The 14,001-nt window shown below is 39.9% G+C and overlaps 1 protein-coding gene across 13 annotated transcripts in view; it reads left to right on the forward strand.

Moving 5' to 3' along the window:
- Positions 1–14,001, forward strand: part of GPATCH2L (G-patch domain containing 2 like) — a 64,281-nt gene that overhangs the window by 35,175 nt on the left and 15,105 nt on the right. For 10 of the 13 annotated variants that reach the window (XM_042048092.1, XM_042048088.1, XM_042048090.1 and 7 more), the window contains one exon: positions 9,426–9,517. In XM_042048092.1, the coding sequence (XP_041904026.1) occupies positions 9,426–9,517 (92 nt within the window). Of the gene's footprint in view, positions 1–9,425; positions 9,518–11,582; positions 11,939–14,001 lie in introns of those variants that run through there. The other 3 variants (XM_042048096.1, XM_042048094.1, XM_042048099.1) reach the window with 1 other exon arrangement.

The raw sequence follows: 14,001 nt of genomic DNA on the forward strand, positions 1-14,001 counted from the left end.
GTTTATTTGAGAGTGACAATAAACTGAGGACTTACAGTATATGAAACAGTGTATGACAGGCAGAGCTGTTCCTTTAGAAATAACTGCAGTCTGTTCTGAAATGTGCAATGAGTTGCTGCAAGTCTGTTTTATGGGTCCAAATGGACATAGTATCATTGCCCACTATTAAAATTGGAACAAGATGAGAGGGAAAGTGCTGACAAACTCATGTGGGTGACATGTTGAAGCATTTTGGTATCTTAGGTGTCTAAAATAGACCCTTTGAGCAGATTAAGAACTCACCTGAGGTGACCTGCAATGGCTTGATATCCCTCTATAGCAATAGGTGAAATTTAGATCTGGTCTGGCCAGATGTTGGGTACATTTGAGTCTGCATAGTTTGGGTTAATACACTATTCAGGCACCTTCTGCTGACTAATCCTAAATTAAATTCAAGTGTTGGCCTTAGAGGTGACTCCTGTTTCTGTGCTGCAGGTGACTATCTAAAGGTAAGGTGCCCTTGAGCTCTTTCCTTGTGCAAGTAGACAAAGCCTTGCTTTGGACACAATTCTGCTTATGTGCTTGTACCAGGGACCCAATCTGAAAGAAATGTCTGGACTTTCAGCTTCATGGCTTTCTTTCCCTTGTTAATTAGCAAATAGAGCATGAAAAATGTACTAAGGTTGTATGTGTCTGAACGGAAGCTTGGCACCCACCCAGCAAAGCCTCTCTTCGCACTGGCTTCTGCAGGGAATTTTGCGATGTCGCACCATGACCTCATGCTGCTGTAGCCAGCATGTTAAAGCTGGAAAAGGGGAGGGAGGAAGAAATCAGCTCTTAAATGTTCAACTGGATGAGCATAAAAAGAATTCAGAAGATTTGCATCAGCAAATTGATTCCTTTCTGTGCTTTTGCCCCACTCTGGGGATGTTTTCTGCTTCTGAAGCAAAAAGATCGAATGGTCTCTTCAGTTTCAGTCAGGATAACCGTACTTGTGCCTCCAGTGTTTTTCTTGGTGCTTTATAGAAGTTTGTCTTCCAGGAAGGTGGGCTGGACAAATCCTGCTCACAAATTCAAACTGGGCAAAATCTCTACCTTTATGATGGTCAGTGAAGGCCCTTTCCAAGGCCAAGCTCTTTGCAAGGGATTTCTAAACCTGGAGAGATTGTGTTTGCTAGGTTTTTCTGGGTACAATCTAACCAGTTAGTATATATGTTTGGTTCCCTCCTCTAATGAACAGGTGACTGGTGTCTTGACAAATGTAATCACTGATGAATTTTTACTGAGTTGACAGAGAAATTGTACCATCCCAGATGCAGTTGTTGCCTGGAGTTTGAGAAAATAGTTCCTATTTTAGTGTGAAATGTGCTCAAGAACCTTTATAGGAGAAAGAAATATGAAAAGAATGAATGTGTTTTGTAGCCCCATGTATGTGGCAAGGGTTGAACTCTGGTACAAGGAGCTTGCTTTATGTAAAGATGTTGCTAAGGGCACAGAAGGAAATTGTTCCTTCAGAGAAACGTTTTCTTGATAGTAGTTGTTCTTTAGCTTTTACATATCAGGCATACTAGTTAGTAGTCCATTTTCTTACAGGATGTTGAGGTGATCTCTGTAAGCTCAGATAAGCTATTGCCCCAGTTAACATCTCCTGCTTTTGCCATGTATGGAATCAATTTCAGTAGTTTGTGCTTTAGGAAGCTTCTAACAGCTTGCACCTCATCCTGAAGAAATTCAACTCAGAAATTTGCCAGAATGGGATGTGTGTGTGTGTGGGAAGCAAATCCTCTGAAATAATATGAAACATAATAGAAAAGAAGTGGTCTTGATATTGTGGCCATCCAGTTTCTTCAACCTGATGCCTGCTGTGCCACGCAAAATCGCCTTTCTCTGCTTAGTTTCTGCTATCACTGAGTGTGTCCAGTGGAGTATAGTTACCAAGTGGAGTCTTTTCTCTGCTGTGGAACTGTTTTCTTAGTCTCAGTGGTAGATTTTGGTGCAGTTCATCTGGAAGACTGGTAACCCAGTACTTTTGTTAAGACAGAGCTGAAGGCCAGAATACTTAGCGCATCTGAGGGTTGAGAAAGAACCGCCTCTTTGACACTGACAAGCCTATGTGGAAGGTTCCTTAGGAAGTCTTATTTGAAAGTCTGTATAAATTGTACACTACCTTTCTTGATTTATGTCTGTGATGAGAAGAGCTTTCATTCAAAGTGTATGCACAGCACTGGGAATTTCACACCCGTCATTAGAAGCAGTTTTGTGTGTGTGGTGACTGTTATCATTAGTGGTATAATTTTATTTTGTGAACCAAGGAGAGTTTTCTGCTTTCTTGCAGTCCTCCCAAGGGATGGCTGGTGTATTAATTTGCTGTATTGCCTCCTGGCTGTTCCCAGACTGTTTTTCCTCTTCATCATGGAATTTTTAATGGCCCTGCTGCCTCTCGGGAGGCATGCAAGGAAGAGTACCTCAGGGATCTCTTCTTTTTTCACATGCCTATAATTACTCTCCTTTAAGAGCACAAAGCGTTTGCTAATCATGTCTTGTCTGTTAAGGTTTCGATTTCATGATGCAGACTGCTAAAAGCAAGCAAGTAGAGACTTGCATGGGCAGCTCAAGGGATCCTTCCCTCTTTCCCCTCTGCCTATTTGCCTCTCTGGGAGGAGTGGTCTGAACAGAATTTTGTTGTTGAACTCCTTCTACTTAAGAGGATTTTGTATAGGCTGAAGTTGAATATCTTATTAGATTTTGGTTATTCAATATTCTGTTGGTGGGAAGATGTTGTAGGTTGTTGGTTGATGGAATGTTATTCCCTTGAGGCAGGGTAAGAGTTTCAGAAGAGCCTAGAACCAATGTTCCCTTTAATTTGAATAGCAGGCAGAATAAGAGAGGAAGGTAGAAGATAAATTGTCCCTAATGCCATTTATTACTTGCCTAGCCTTGAAAATAGGATTATGGGTGAAGAAAAGCAATTAAATGTTCCCACTGGAGGTCACAGGAAAAGTGGACCTCAAATGGCAGGTAGATGTTGAAGGTGGAGACTTGAAGAATTGTATTAGGCTTTTGAACAGCACAAATAAAGAATATTGCTTTGCATGTACTCTGTTAATACTAACTGTAAATCTAGAGTTTAATCTGATTTAGAAGCAAGTCTGTCATCTTGTCTGGAACATGGGATAAAGATGTAGAGGGGTGAGTGATCTTCTTCTCTTCATTTACTGCCAGTTGCCCCGTACCTTGGATTTGATGGTGCTGTTAAATTGAACAAACTTGAATGTCTCAAATTCCAACTCCATCTCTAGAAATATGCTCGTGAAAATAAATCTTGTTCTGTCACTTCTGTGTCTGTGCACAGAGATCCTAGTATTTCTGCCTCTTACCCAAGCATGTGGAAATCCAGAGACTGCCTGCAATGTCAGGCCTTTTCTGAGGCAGCCGAAGGAGTAGATGTCCACAATTTCATACTTTCCTGCTTGATCAGGACAGTATCCAGTTCATTCTATGCAACTTATCCACACATCTTTATTTTCCTGGAATATTCTTTATGTGAAAATGCCTGCTGTCAACTGCTTTAGACATCTGTCTTCCTATTTTTTTTTAACTCTTTTCCCTTTAGCTGGAACACTTTCATGTCTTCCTTTGCTAAAGCCTGGCTAATATTCCAGTTGGGAATATAACTGAATTCTTCTGACAGGCATGCAATGAACAGCAGCTATCAACTTAGTGTCACATGCAGTTGACTGAGGCCTGATGTTCCCATTTTGATGAATCCTAATTCTCTAGAGCGAAAAATAAATTCCCCTTGGCTTCAGAATTTTTTTACTTGCTATTTCAAATCTGTGTAGTCAGCAGATCTGGCAAATAGGAGTCTTTCTGGCATAGTTACAGTGTGATTCAGTGTGAAAATAGGGAGTATAATATATAGGATCACCTCATCTCTACTTAGAGTGCTTACATAGAAAACAAGAAGAAAATGTGTTCACTTGCATTTGCCGCATGCAGACTTTTAGGAATGGAGCCACATCATTATAATGTTTGCTGGGAACAGACTGCTGCTGTTGAAGACCTATGAGATTTGGATGATTTAAGATCATTTATGATCTTAAATCATGATTTAAGAAGTGAGCTGACCTATTAGTAATTTTGGAATCTGAAAATGTGCTCTAGAAGCCTTCCTGTGAGGCTCTGCAGGGCATAGGAGACTGCTGTGCATCGGGAATATCTACACTGGGATGTGATAACAAGAACTGCTTGTGCGTGTGGGAGCTTTGCGTGCAGATAGGATGAGCAACTTGTATTGATTTACACGTTATGTGCAGATTAGACTGGTGCCCAGCTGGCTCTGTAGTCAAAGAGGAGAAAGAATTCTGCTTTTACTATTAATTTTGTGAAGCCACCATCAACAGCCTCAGGTAACACCTCAGGGCTTAGAGCAAGAGCCTTTCATTTGGTTTGTTTGCTCTGAATAGAGCATCACAACAGCAACAGCTGGGTTGTGTGGAGTTTTAGTAGCAGTATCTTTGTTAAAAGGCAGTCTCTATTAACATTCACTTTAACATGAGGATAATAACATCCCTTGTTTTTATAGTCATAGACTAATGACTGCCTCTCACTTTCACTGCATAATCCATGTGCTTTGCTTCTTCTAAGGATAGGGTTAGAATAAAGAGGGTAAGCAGACAAACTGCATGATGTGAGATTACAGCGAGAGGCATACACCTACAAGTGTGCAATGTGCCTCCTGCCTCCAAGAAGGCCACAGACTATTACACTTAGCTCTGTATGGCCTTTTCAGAGACCTTTGTTGTGAGATGGAGCCGGTTTTTATCCTGAATTTTAAAAGAGTGGGCTTCATGCTACAATTTAGACTTCACAGATAGTGAAGTTTTCAGGGGCCTGATGCTGTTCAGTAAGGTTCTTTGTGGGCTGGTGTCTGCTTGTGCTCTGTGCTGTCTCCCACAGATTGTATGGCCAATCTTAATTTTCTGTTGAAATCCTGTGGTAGATGTAAAACAGTGGCAAGCTCCAGTGCACAGTCATCTCAAACTGTAGAAGTGAGACGGGTGTCCTGGGTAGGCAATTACTGGTCACTAAAAAACATGTAAATAAAGTCATAGAATAAATATGTGGAAAAGAAATGAAAGGAAACATTACTTCTGACACTTAGAGACTACCATGAATTTCATCTTTCTGCATAACAAAGCCTGTTTTTTCTCCAGCATGACCTGCATGCAGAAGTGGGAATCATAAGTACTATGTTAAAAACAAAAGACAAATTCATATTTCCTGAATAATTCCTTTAGTTTGTGATTACAAAAAATACTATCACTGTCAAAAAGACACAATAGACTTTTCATATTGTTGAAAGCCATTTTTTCTATACATGTGTAATTTTTCATTCACTAACTCCTGGCAGTGACTGCTGTGTGAGTTGAATATATTGCAGCCAACGAAACAGCCACATTTTGGATCCTGATATGTTTCTCTAAGTGTATTCTCCTTTTTCTCTTCCCAGGTTATAATTTATCTCTAGACTGTAAACTAGGTTTTCACATTAGTCTCTGGTCGCCTGGCAGATCCACCTGTGACTAAGCACTGCAACTTTGTTTTTTTTTCTTGTGATCAACCTGTCATAGTCCAAAAGAAACCAGGGAATTATTTTCTCATTACTGTTTATTCTATGACTTTGTTTACATGTTTTTTAATGACCATAACATTGAAGAAAGCATAGGGGCCTAGCAGAAGAGATTGAAGCCTAGTAAGGACAGTGTAAGTCCTGTTCTAGTTTGTCAGTTTAGGCCCAGATCTTTCATCTCACAAAGTTCTGGTCTCAGACTTCTTCACAGAGACAGCTGTGGCAATGCACAAATATGCATTTTCTGTCAGCCTTTCCTGTTCTAGTCTACTTTAGAGTAATTTTTAACTGTTCAGAAGAGTTGTTAAAATTCAGCTTTGGAAGAAGGACTAATTCCTCATTGCAACTTGTCAGTGATATTTTCCACATTTTAGAGTTCAGCCTGTCCGTTGCTATGTTGGGTACTGTGCATATCCATGATTTGATTTTCCTAGTGGCAGTGGTGTTTGTAGGGGTCTATAGGAGTCTGCTGTTAAACTGGGATTCACTAATTCTATTATCTCACTGATACAGACCTGCATGTAAGCTAGTGATTAGAAATTTGCATTGAAAAGTGTGATATCTACCAGAAATGTGCATATTTCGTAAGTTATACCTCAGACATCCTTTCTGTCCATGCCTTGATGAGGACTATCATCCCTGAGTGGAGTCTTCTACTCTTCTCTCTCCCAAGGTACTTAGCACCTGGAGATGCATGCAGGTTTATGGTGCTTGTAAGGTGCACCAGCCATTTGAAATGACACTTTTACCACTGGGTCATTCAGAGCCAGTGAGTAATCAATAGGTTCCTGATTTACTAAGTGAAGTGTGGGTGATCAATAAGGGATAAACCTGAATGAAAAACATGTTACAGAGAACAATTTATGACCTCTGAGCCTTTGTATCTTAGAGGCAGGGCTACTAGATACTGTATTCTTGCTAGTAGTCTTCAGCTGAAGTATGATTTGCCTTTACTTTCACTTCAAGAAGGGATTTTGAGATTCTTCTGTTTTAATTTTTCTTTTTTTACCCCTTGTGTAATAATCAGGTAAGGGTAGATGTTTGAGTACGTTGCTGAGAGCCAGGAGCTCTTATGCAAAATCTACCTGTAACATTTGTGAACTGAGGAAAATTGCATAAAGTTTCTTGGAAATGATAGTGCATACTTCTTTCCTAGTCCACAGTGATTCTCCACCAAAGATCAGCTGGCTAATGTTGGTGTAAGTTCATAAAATTAACAAGGGAACATTTTAAAATTATTTTTGTTGTTATTGTTACAGTATTTAAAATTAGGTGGATTATTAGATACAATTATGTAGTCATAAAGTTACTAATCTGTGTCACTGATGCAAAATAAAAAATGCAATCTTTTGCTCAGGCTATGTGTGTTTAGATGTTTCAGAATACATGGTTACACCTAGGTTAAAACACTGCATAGCCACTGTTATAGTCATGTACAAAAGCAGTTTTTAGCATATGCGAAGTTACTTAAAGGTGAATCTCTTCAATGTACAAACATGAGATTTGAATGTGCATTCTATAGATGTGCCAGTATTTTTGAAAGCTTTTCACCTCCAGGGATCATTTCTCTACCCATCTCCCTGGGCAGTCCATTCCAATGTTTGACAACCCTTTCCTTGAACAAAGTCCTCTTGATATCCAATCTGAACCTCCCCTGCACAGCAGGAGAGTGTGTCCTCTCATTCTCTTCCCAGTTGATTGGGAGAAGAGACCGACCCCCACCTGACTACACCTTCCTTTCAGGTAGCTGTAGAGAGCAATAAGGGCTTCCCTGAGCTTGCTTTCCCCCAGGCTAAACAACCCAGCTTCCTCAGCTGCTCCTCATAGGACTTGTGCTCCAGACCCTTCACTAGCTCCAGTGCCCTTCTTTGGACACTCTCCAGCACCTCAATGTTCTTGTAGTGAAGGGCTCAAACCAGAACATAGGACTTGAGGTGTGGCCTCACTGAGTACAGGAGGATGATCCCTTCCCAGGTTCAGCTGGTCACAATATTCTTGATCCAAGCCAAGATGCCACTGACCATCTTGGCCACCTGTGCACACACTGGCTCATGTTCAGCCACTGTTGATCAGCACCGCCAGGCCCTTTTCCTCTGGGCTGCTTTCCAACCACTCTTCCCCCAGTGTGCAGTGATGAATGGGGTTGTTGTGGCCAAAGTCAAGGACCCGGCACTTGGTCTTAGTGAGTTTACTGAGAGTATGCTCTATCCCCTCAGGAGACTTCTTTTGCCTGGTTGTATTAATATGTGTTCCCAGATTTGAAAAACTGGCTCTCTGTGAAACTTAGCACCATTTAAAAATTATTGAAACTGTTCTTCAGTGTCAGATTTAGAGGACAGATCTTATAGACTTCTTGTAGAACGTCTGAATTGTAGTTGAGAAGATGGAACAGTAGGTATTTCCTTTTTTTTGTGGTTGCATGTTTTTTTACAGGTAAGTAGACAGACCCAGCAGCATTCAATTTATAGACTGGACTAGTACAGGAATTTTTTTGTGGTTCCTACACTGTTCTGTATAGATATAATGGCACAATTTGGTTTTGCATAAATACAGCATCTAAAATGATAGATATTGTAAATACACAGGTTTGGGTTTTTTAATAGATTTTTGTCATGGAAATAAAAACCCATGAACTTTTCCTTTTCTTCTATTTAAAAGGTTTTAGTACGTGATAAAAGCATTTGTTAAACTTTCAGGATTTTTTTTTAAAAATCAAAATAACAGGCTTTGAAGACACCGAAGCTTTTCAGCACTTAATCATCAAAAGTTATATGGTTCCAAATTTTACACTATGTAAGCTTCTCACTGTCTTTAACTGATTTTATTTGCATTGTAGTTCTGCATTTTGCACATCAGATCTGATGCTAAGAGTGACCAAGGAACTTGCTAAAGCAAGTCTGTTATATCGGACAAAGAAGGGATTTGAACCCAATGTCATTGCTGAATTATGCATTTGTATTCATTATGGGTAGTATTTGAGAAAGTTCTCTGGTCTGCTGCAGAAACTGTTATTTCTGAATTCAACTTCTCTGCTTCCTACAGGTATATAACTTGGAGGAGTTCTCAGCTCAAGTCAGTTCCAACAATACAGGTTTCTACTTAATTGGCAAATGATTACTTCTTAGTTGGCAAATGATTAAACTGAAATGGCCATCAGTAGGCTTCAGACTTAACAGTTCATATTGCAGAACCGATTATGCCTTTCAGCCAGTTTAGAGTTGTAACAAGGTTGCCATAAGTCAGATTTAGCTGTTTGCACAGCACTTTGATAAAGAAATAATGGTTTGGAAAACGCATGAGACGGTTTTGCATTCCTAACTTTATGAACTTACTACTGTAGTGGAAACAATATGTATGGACATTTGGCATTATAGATACATTCTAAGATGACTCTACAGTACCAAATAGATTGCAAAATAATTTCTGGCCAAGGAGCAAATATCACACAGTTTATTTAAAGAGCAATCTTGCAGACATTTGTTATTCTTGCATAGAAGTAATGGTAGGACACGTCATATCACTGCTTGACCACGTCTTTATGTATGCAAGGAGTTAGCTTGAAATTAATACAAAACCAGATCCTTTAAAGGCTAAGAAATTAGTCTTCTTGGGTAGTTTATGTGTGAGCCCTTAAAAAAAAAGGGGAGCATAATGTATATTGACAAAGAATGTGAGCAAAACTCCCTGAGAAACTTTTGGTTTGTGCTGCTTACTAGTTAAGAAGCTGATGGGAAGGTAGGAGTTGGAGTGACTGGTCAGTCTTACAGAAATATGATATTGGAACAGAGTTTAATTTGTTTTAATTTCTCCATAGGCAAACAAATGTCCACCTGGGACCACCATGTTCAAGGGACATCAAGAGGAAACGAAAGCCAGCTGCAGCCTCCACGTCTAGCCCAACATCAGGTAACCTGCCAGCATTTTTAGTGTCATGTCCCTTTTGAGCAAAGTCCCATAGGCAAAAGTAGGGTTACTTTGATTTGAAACTAATGAAACGTGTGAAAGAGCATATTGTGTGTTTTTGCATAGCATCGAAAGCTGCCCACTGAACAAATTTTTGGCAATGTAGTGATGTTAAGTTAATATGATGTACAGTGCTTCACTGTACAGTGAATAGTAATCTGCTTCTTCATAAGGTGTTATTTCCACTGTCCTAAATTATGCAGTTCATGGTAATAGGGAGTTGATCAGTATGCACAGTGTGTTCCTTCAGTGTTGGGCTGGCATTAGGTGGTGGCTCTGATGCCCTTTATCAGGGTATTTGTAGACACTTTCGCAAGAGCAAAAAATCTGGCAATTTTTGTATCATCACTGGGTGAGACCACTTACTCCTTGGGGGTTGTCTTACTCTTCTGGATGAAAATAGTTCCTTTTTTCTTTTTCTTGCTATGGGGATGTAGTCATTAAAATGCTGGTCTATTTTCATGTGGCAGATTTCTGAAAAGTCATTGATTAGTCATCAGAATATGAAAGAGCTTTAATCTGGAGAACACAGAGGGTTTTAGGATGATTCTTTCTGGCCTTTCACCTTACCCTGTCTTGTGACTATCCATCGACACATGTTCTTCCTACTACTTATTAAAAAGCTGTTCTTGTAATCCAGTAACAAGGTAGTGGGTAAGATGATGTGAAAAATGGAGATGCGAAAACAGTGGGGAAGAGCAAAGAAACTGATGATCAATAGGAGGAAGTTTGTGTTTCTTCCTTGGGCTGGTAGATAGACAGTAGAAGAATGATGTAGGGAAGAAAGTTGAGCTTTTTCTCCAGGTCACAGATCTGGACTATAAACTGTCAGAAAGGTTCTGTATTAAGAAAGAAGAGAAAAGAACATTAATAATCTGTTGTTCATCAAAAGTCTAATCTATTATTGATTATTTATTTAGTTTATTCTTTCCTGGCTTTTGAGTATTCTATTTTGGGATAAACACACTTCTGTAGTAAGAGGTTTAGTATCTGTAGCCACAGAATTTTAGCACTAGATTTTCTTGGTATGAGTGCTAATGTCTCACTGTCCCCTGTTACCTGTCCATTTATTTATTATTCAGCATGTATTCTGTACTGCATTGCTGGTCACGTTCTAAAAGGAGATCTTCTGTTTCTATGTCTACATGTTTCAAAATACTATTTAAGTTGTACTTACCTGATTAGGCAAATTGTATAGTGAACACTTCTTGAAGAGTTGAGAGTACATCTGGAGTGGAACTTAGCACTGGAAAATAGCACAGGGTTTGGAAAGCTTTCCTGTTATGGATGAGGGAGAGAAGATTATTATGTATTAGAAAATAAGGAAGGAGTGTAGTTAGTAGAGTACAGACAGCATGCTTGTGCTGATCATCAAGAAACAGGGTCTGCAAAACCTTTAATGGTCAGAAATGGTAAAGATCTCTTCTTTCCTGTTTAGAAATATCCTCAGCAAAGTGAACAGCTGTGGGCAGGGTTTGCTGCAATAATGACTTGTGGAAAGAAACTTTCATGATTGGGTAACTGAAGCTGTCTCCTAAATAACGTTCTACAACAGACTCCTAGTTACAGCTGGAGCACAACCTGGACATGTAACTTGGAAACTTCTGGAATCTGATATTATTTCTTTCAAAGGGGATTTAGCTATGGAATTACTAATGCCTAAAAAGATACGTAGTATTACCCTGCAATAATGTAGAATTAAATTGGACACTCTTACGTTTGTTGGATATTGGTGAGATAAAGATTTTTCTCCCTTGCCATGCATCTACTCACCCCTATATAAATGCCATAGACTGGGGTTCCCGTGTGCCTGAGGAATCATGGCAGCCTCATTTTTTCACTTCTGAGGCTTTTTATGTTTGTGGTGTTTTACTTCTGCAAAAGGTGAAGCACAGGTAAGTCAGAATGCAGGCCCGTGCCTGTCATGCAGGCACAGAGTGCTGGATTTCTTCACCTTTAAATAGCTCCTTAGCTGAGTCCAACTGCTCTCGTCTCACTTGTTGACCAGGTCCTGCTTCAGTGATCTCCTTTTTTGCAACCTGAGTGCCCCGTGGAGGTGAAGGACACAGCCTGAGCTGGCTTCATCAGTCAGCAGAACAAATGGGCTTGCTCTGCCGAACATCGGGCCATCTCGGATTCCACCTCTTTTATAGAGATGAGTGATGAAGAGGGGCTCGTTCCGCTTTGCTGCTGTATTAATACACATCAGGGGCCAGCTCCCGGCACTAAATCACGCTACTGCATACATCTGTTATCGGACTCCTCACCAGTGTGATGAACAAGACTGCAGATAGAGGCTTCCTCGTGTCATTCTTTATAGGATTTTCCTAAAAGAATAAATAGCTCAAATCTCTGCCAACACTATCCCCTGTCATTGTGATGAATTTAGCTTCTTTCTTAAACATGCAGCTACAAATCTTCCCCTGTCGCCTCACCCCCCCACCATCCACAGAAAGTTTTGAGTTGAATTTAGCTGAAATCAGAAGATGCTAATAAAAGGCAGATGAGATGTGGATGCTATTTCCCTCCTCAGTGCAGGAATGCAAGAAGGGAGCTAATGTTTATTTGGGAGCCAAGCAACTAAACTTATTCCATGTCTTCTCACATACTTTCATGAATATGAGTATTTATGAGTTTTGGTAAAGTATCTTTTCCCAGCGCCCCTTGCATGAACATCAAAAAACTGCATTACTGTATAAGAAGTGCCTTAGGTCTCTATTGTATTGCTATAGCATTAAACTTCTGGTAGTAGTCCTGCTCTTTGAGGCTAACTGGCCTAAATACTGTAACTGAGGTAGCTGTTGAGAACAACAAAAAGTGGGTAGAAAATTCAGAATTAATTTGCACTTCAGGAAGTGACTGTTATCAAAATTAAGTTGGGCAAACTTACACAAATATTCAGAGAGATTGAAAATGAAAATTAATATTTTCCACACTACACAATCAGTGTGAGCCCTAAAGCATGAGGCCTTCACCAGATAAGAACAAAAGTCTGGCTGGTGTAGTTTGGCAGTAGAATAAGGAAATCTGGAGGAAGTTAAGGCTGACTGTACTGGATTAGACCAGAGATTCGTCCAACCCAGTAACCAACAGCCAGTGCCTAGGGAGGAAGAGAGTCTGTGGTGGTAAAGGTCCTTTGACCTTTCAGTGGTCTGAGACTTCGAAGGCATGGATAGTGTCCTTGTGTTAAGTTACTTTTCATTGCAGTACCGTAGATTTGGAATAATATCCCCAGTGGCACAGTAGAGCTTGAAAGAGGGAATACTGCATAAAATGTAATTCTCATGGAAGTTATTTTCTGCTTTGAAAGGAATCTGATGAAGACTGTCACGTCTGTCTTCAGTTTGTCAGAATAGGCCACAAGTACAGATGGTTGTGCAATAAATGGTGAACAACTGTCGATCTTTACAGTGATTTTTTAATGTGTATGTGGTTCAAGCCTCTATGTATGTAGCAGTCCACATGGTAACTGGCATCATATTCAGCTCTTACAGTGAGTCTGGGGTAAAAAATCTGCGTAAATAGATTTTTGTCTGCCTTGGCGTGTATTCACACTTAGCTTGTAAAAAAGGTGATAGTTACAGCCTGTGAAACTGCTTATCAGAGAACAGCCTGATGAGTAGTAGCAATTTGGTGAATTTTCCCTCTCCTATTTCTTGCTAATTATTCACTCTTTTTCATACCCAGAAACAAGAAGCTAGTTTCAGTCCTCTGCTTTTTTTTTTTTATGAGGAAAGATGGAGAGCCTGAGTGAGGAGACTTCTAGTCTATGGGGCACATAGTGTAGTATTGGTGATGACTTAGTTGCTGGGGTTTTTTTTATGTTTCATATGACCTTCAGATGGAGGAAGATGATGGGCTAGATGTAAAATTGCAATGTACTTTTATCAGCTGTGTTGTAGCTGTATGGGAATGAATCACCATTTTGGATGTACAGAAGCAGCATTTTTGGGGTTCCAGATATACTGAGTGTGGAACCTTAAGCATTGAACAAACTTTTTGTTTAAACTTCAGAGCAATCTGTCCTCTAGTTGAGGCTTGCTGTAGCCTCTTTATCCTTCGTCCCTTACAGAGCAGCAGATGCAACTTGTAATTAAAACACACAAACGACTATTATCTGTTGTGAGACTACAGTGAAGAAATGTGTTTTGTATTGAAGCAGTTACTTGTTAAAAATACTCTATTTCCCCCAAAGACTCCTACGGCAGTTACTCTTCTTTACCCTGCCCTGTTCTGCCTGTGAGGATTGAGTGATTCAGGATACTGAGAATTGGAGTAAACTCTCATATCTCTAGGTTTTTGACAATCCTTCTGGAAATTTGGGCGACTGTTGGGTTGAGCTATGGATCTGCAAATCTCTCTGGCTATTATAGCCTGTTCCATTTTGAAGCAGTGGTTGTATTGAGAAGATGGGAATGGATTTCAAC

This window comes from Corvus kubaryi, unplaced genomic scaffold (assembly GCF_017639235.1).
Source record: "Corvus kubaryi isolate FWS band 111438036 unplaced genomic scaffold, C.kubaryi_AGA036_p1.0 66, whole genome shotgun sequence".
NCBI lineage: Eukaryota > Metazoa > Chordata > Aves > Passeriformes > Corvidae > Corvus > Corvus kubaryi.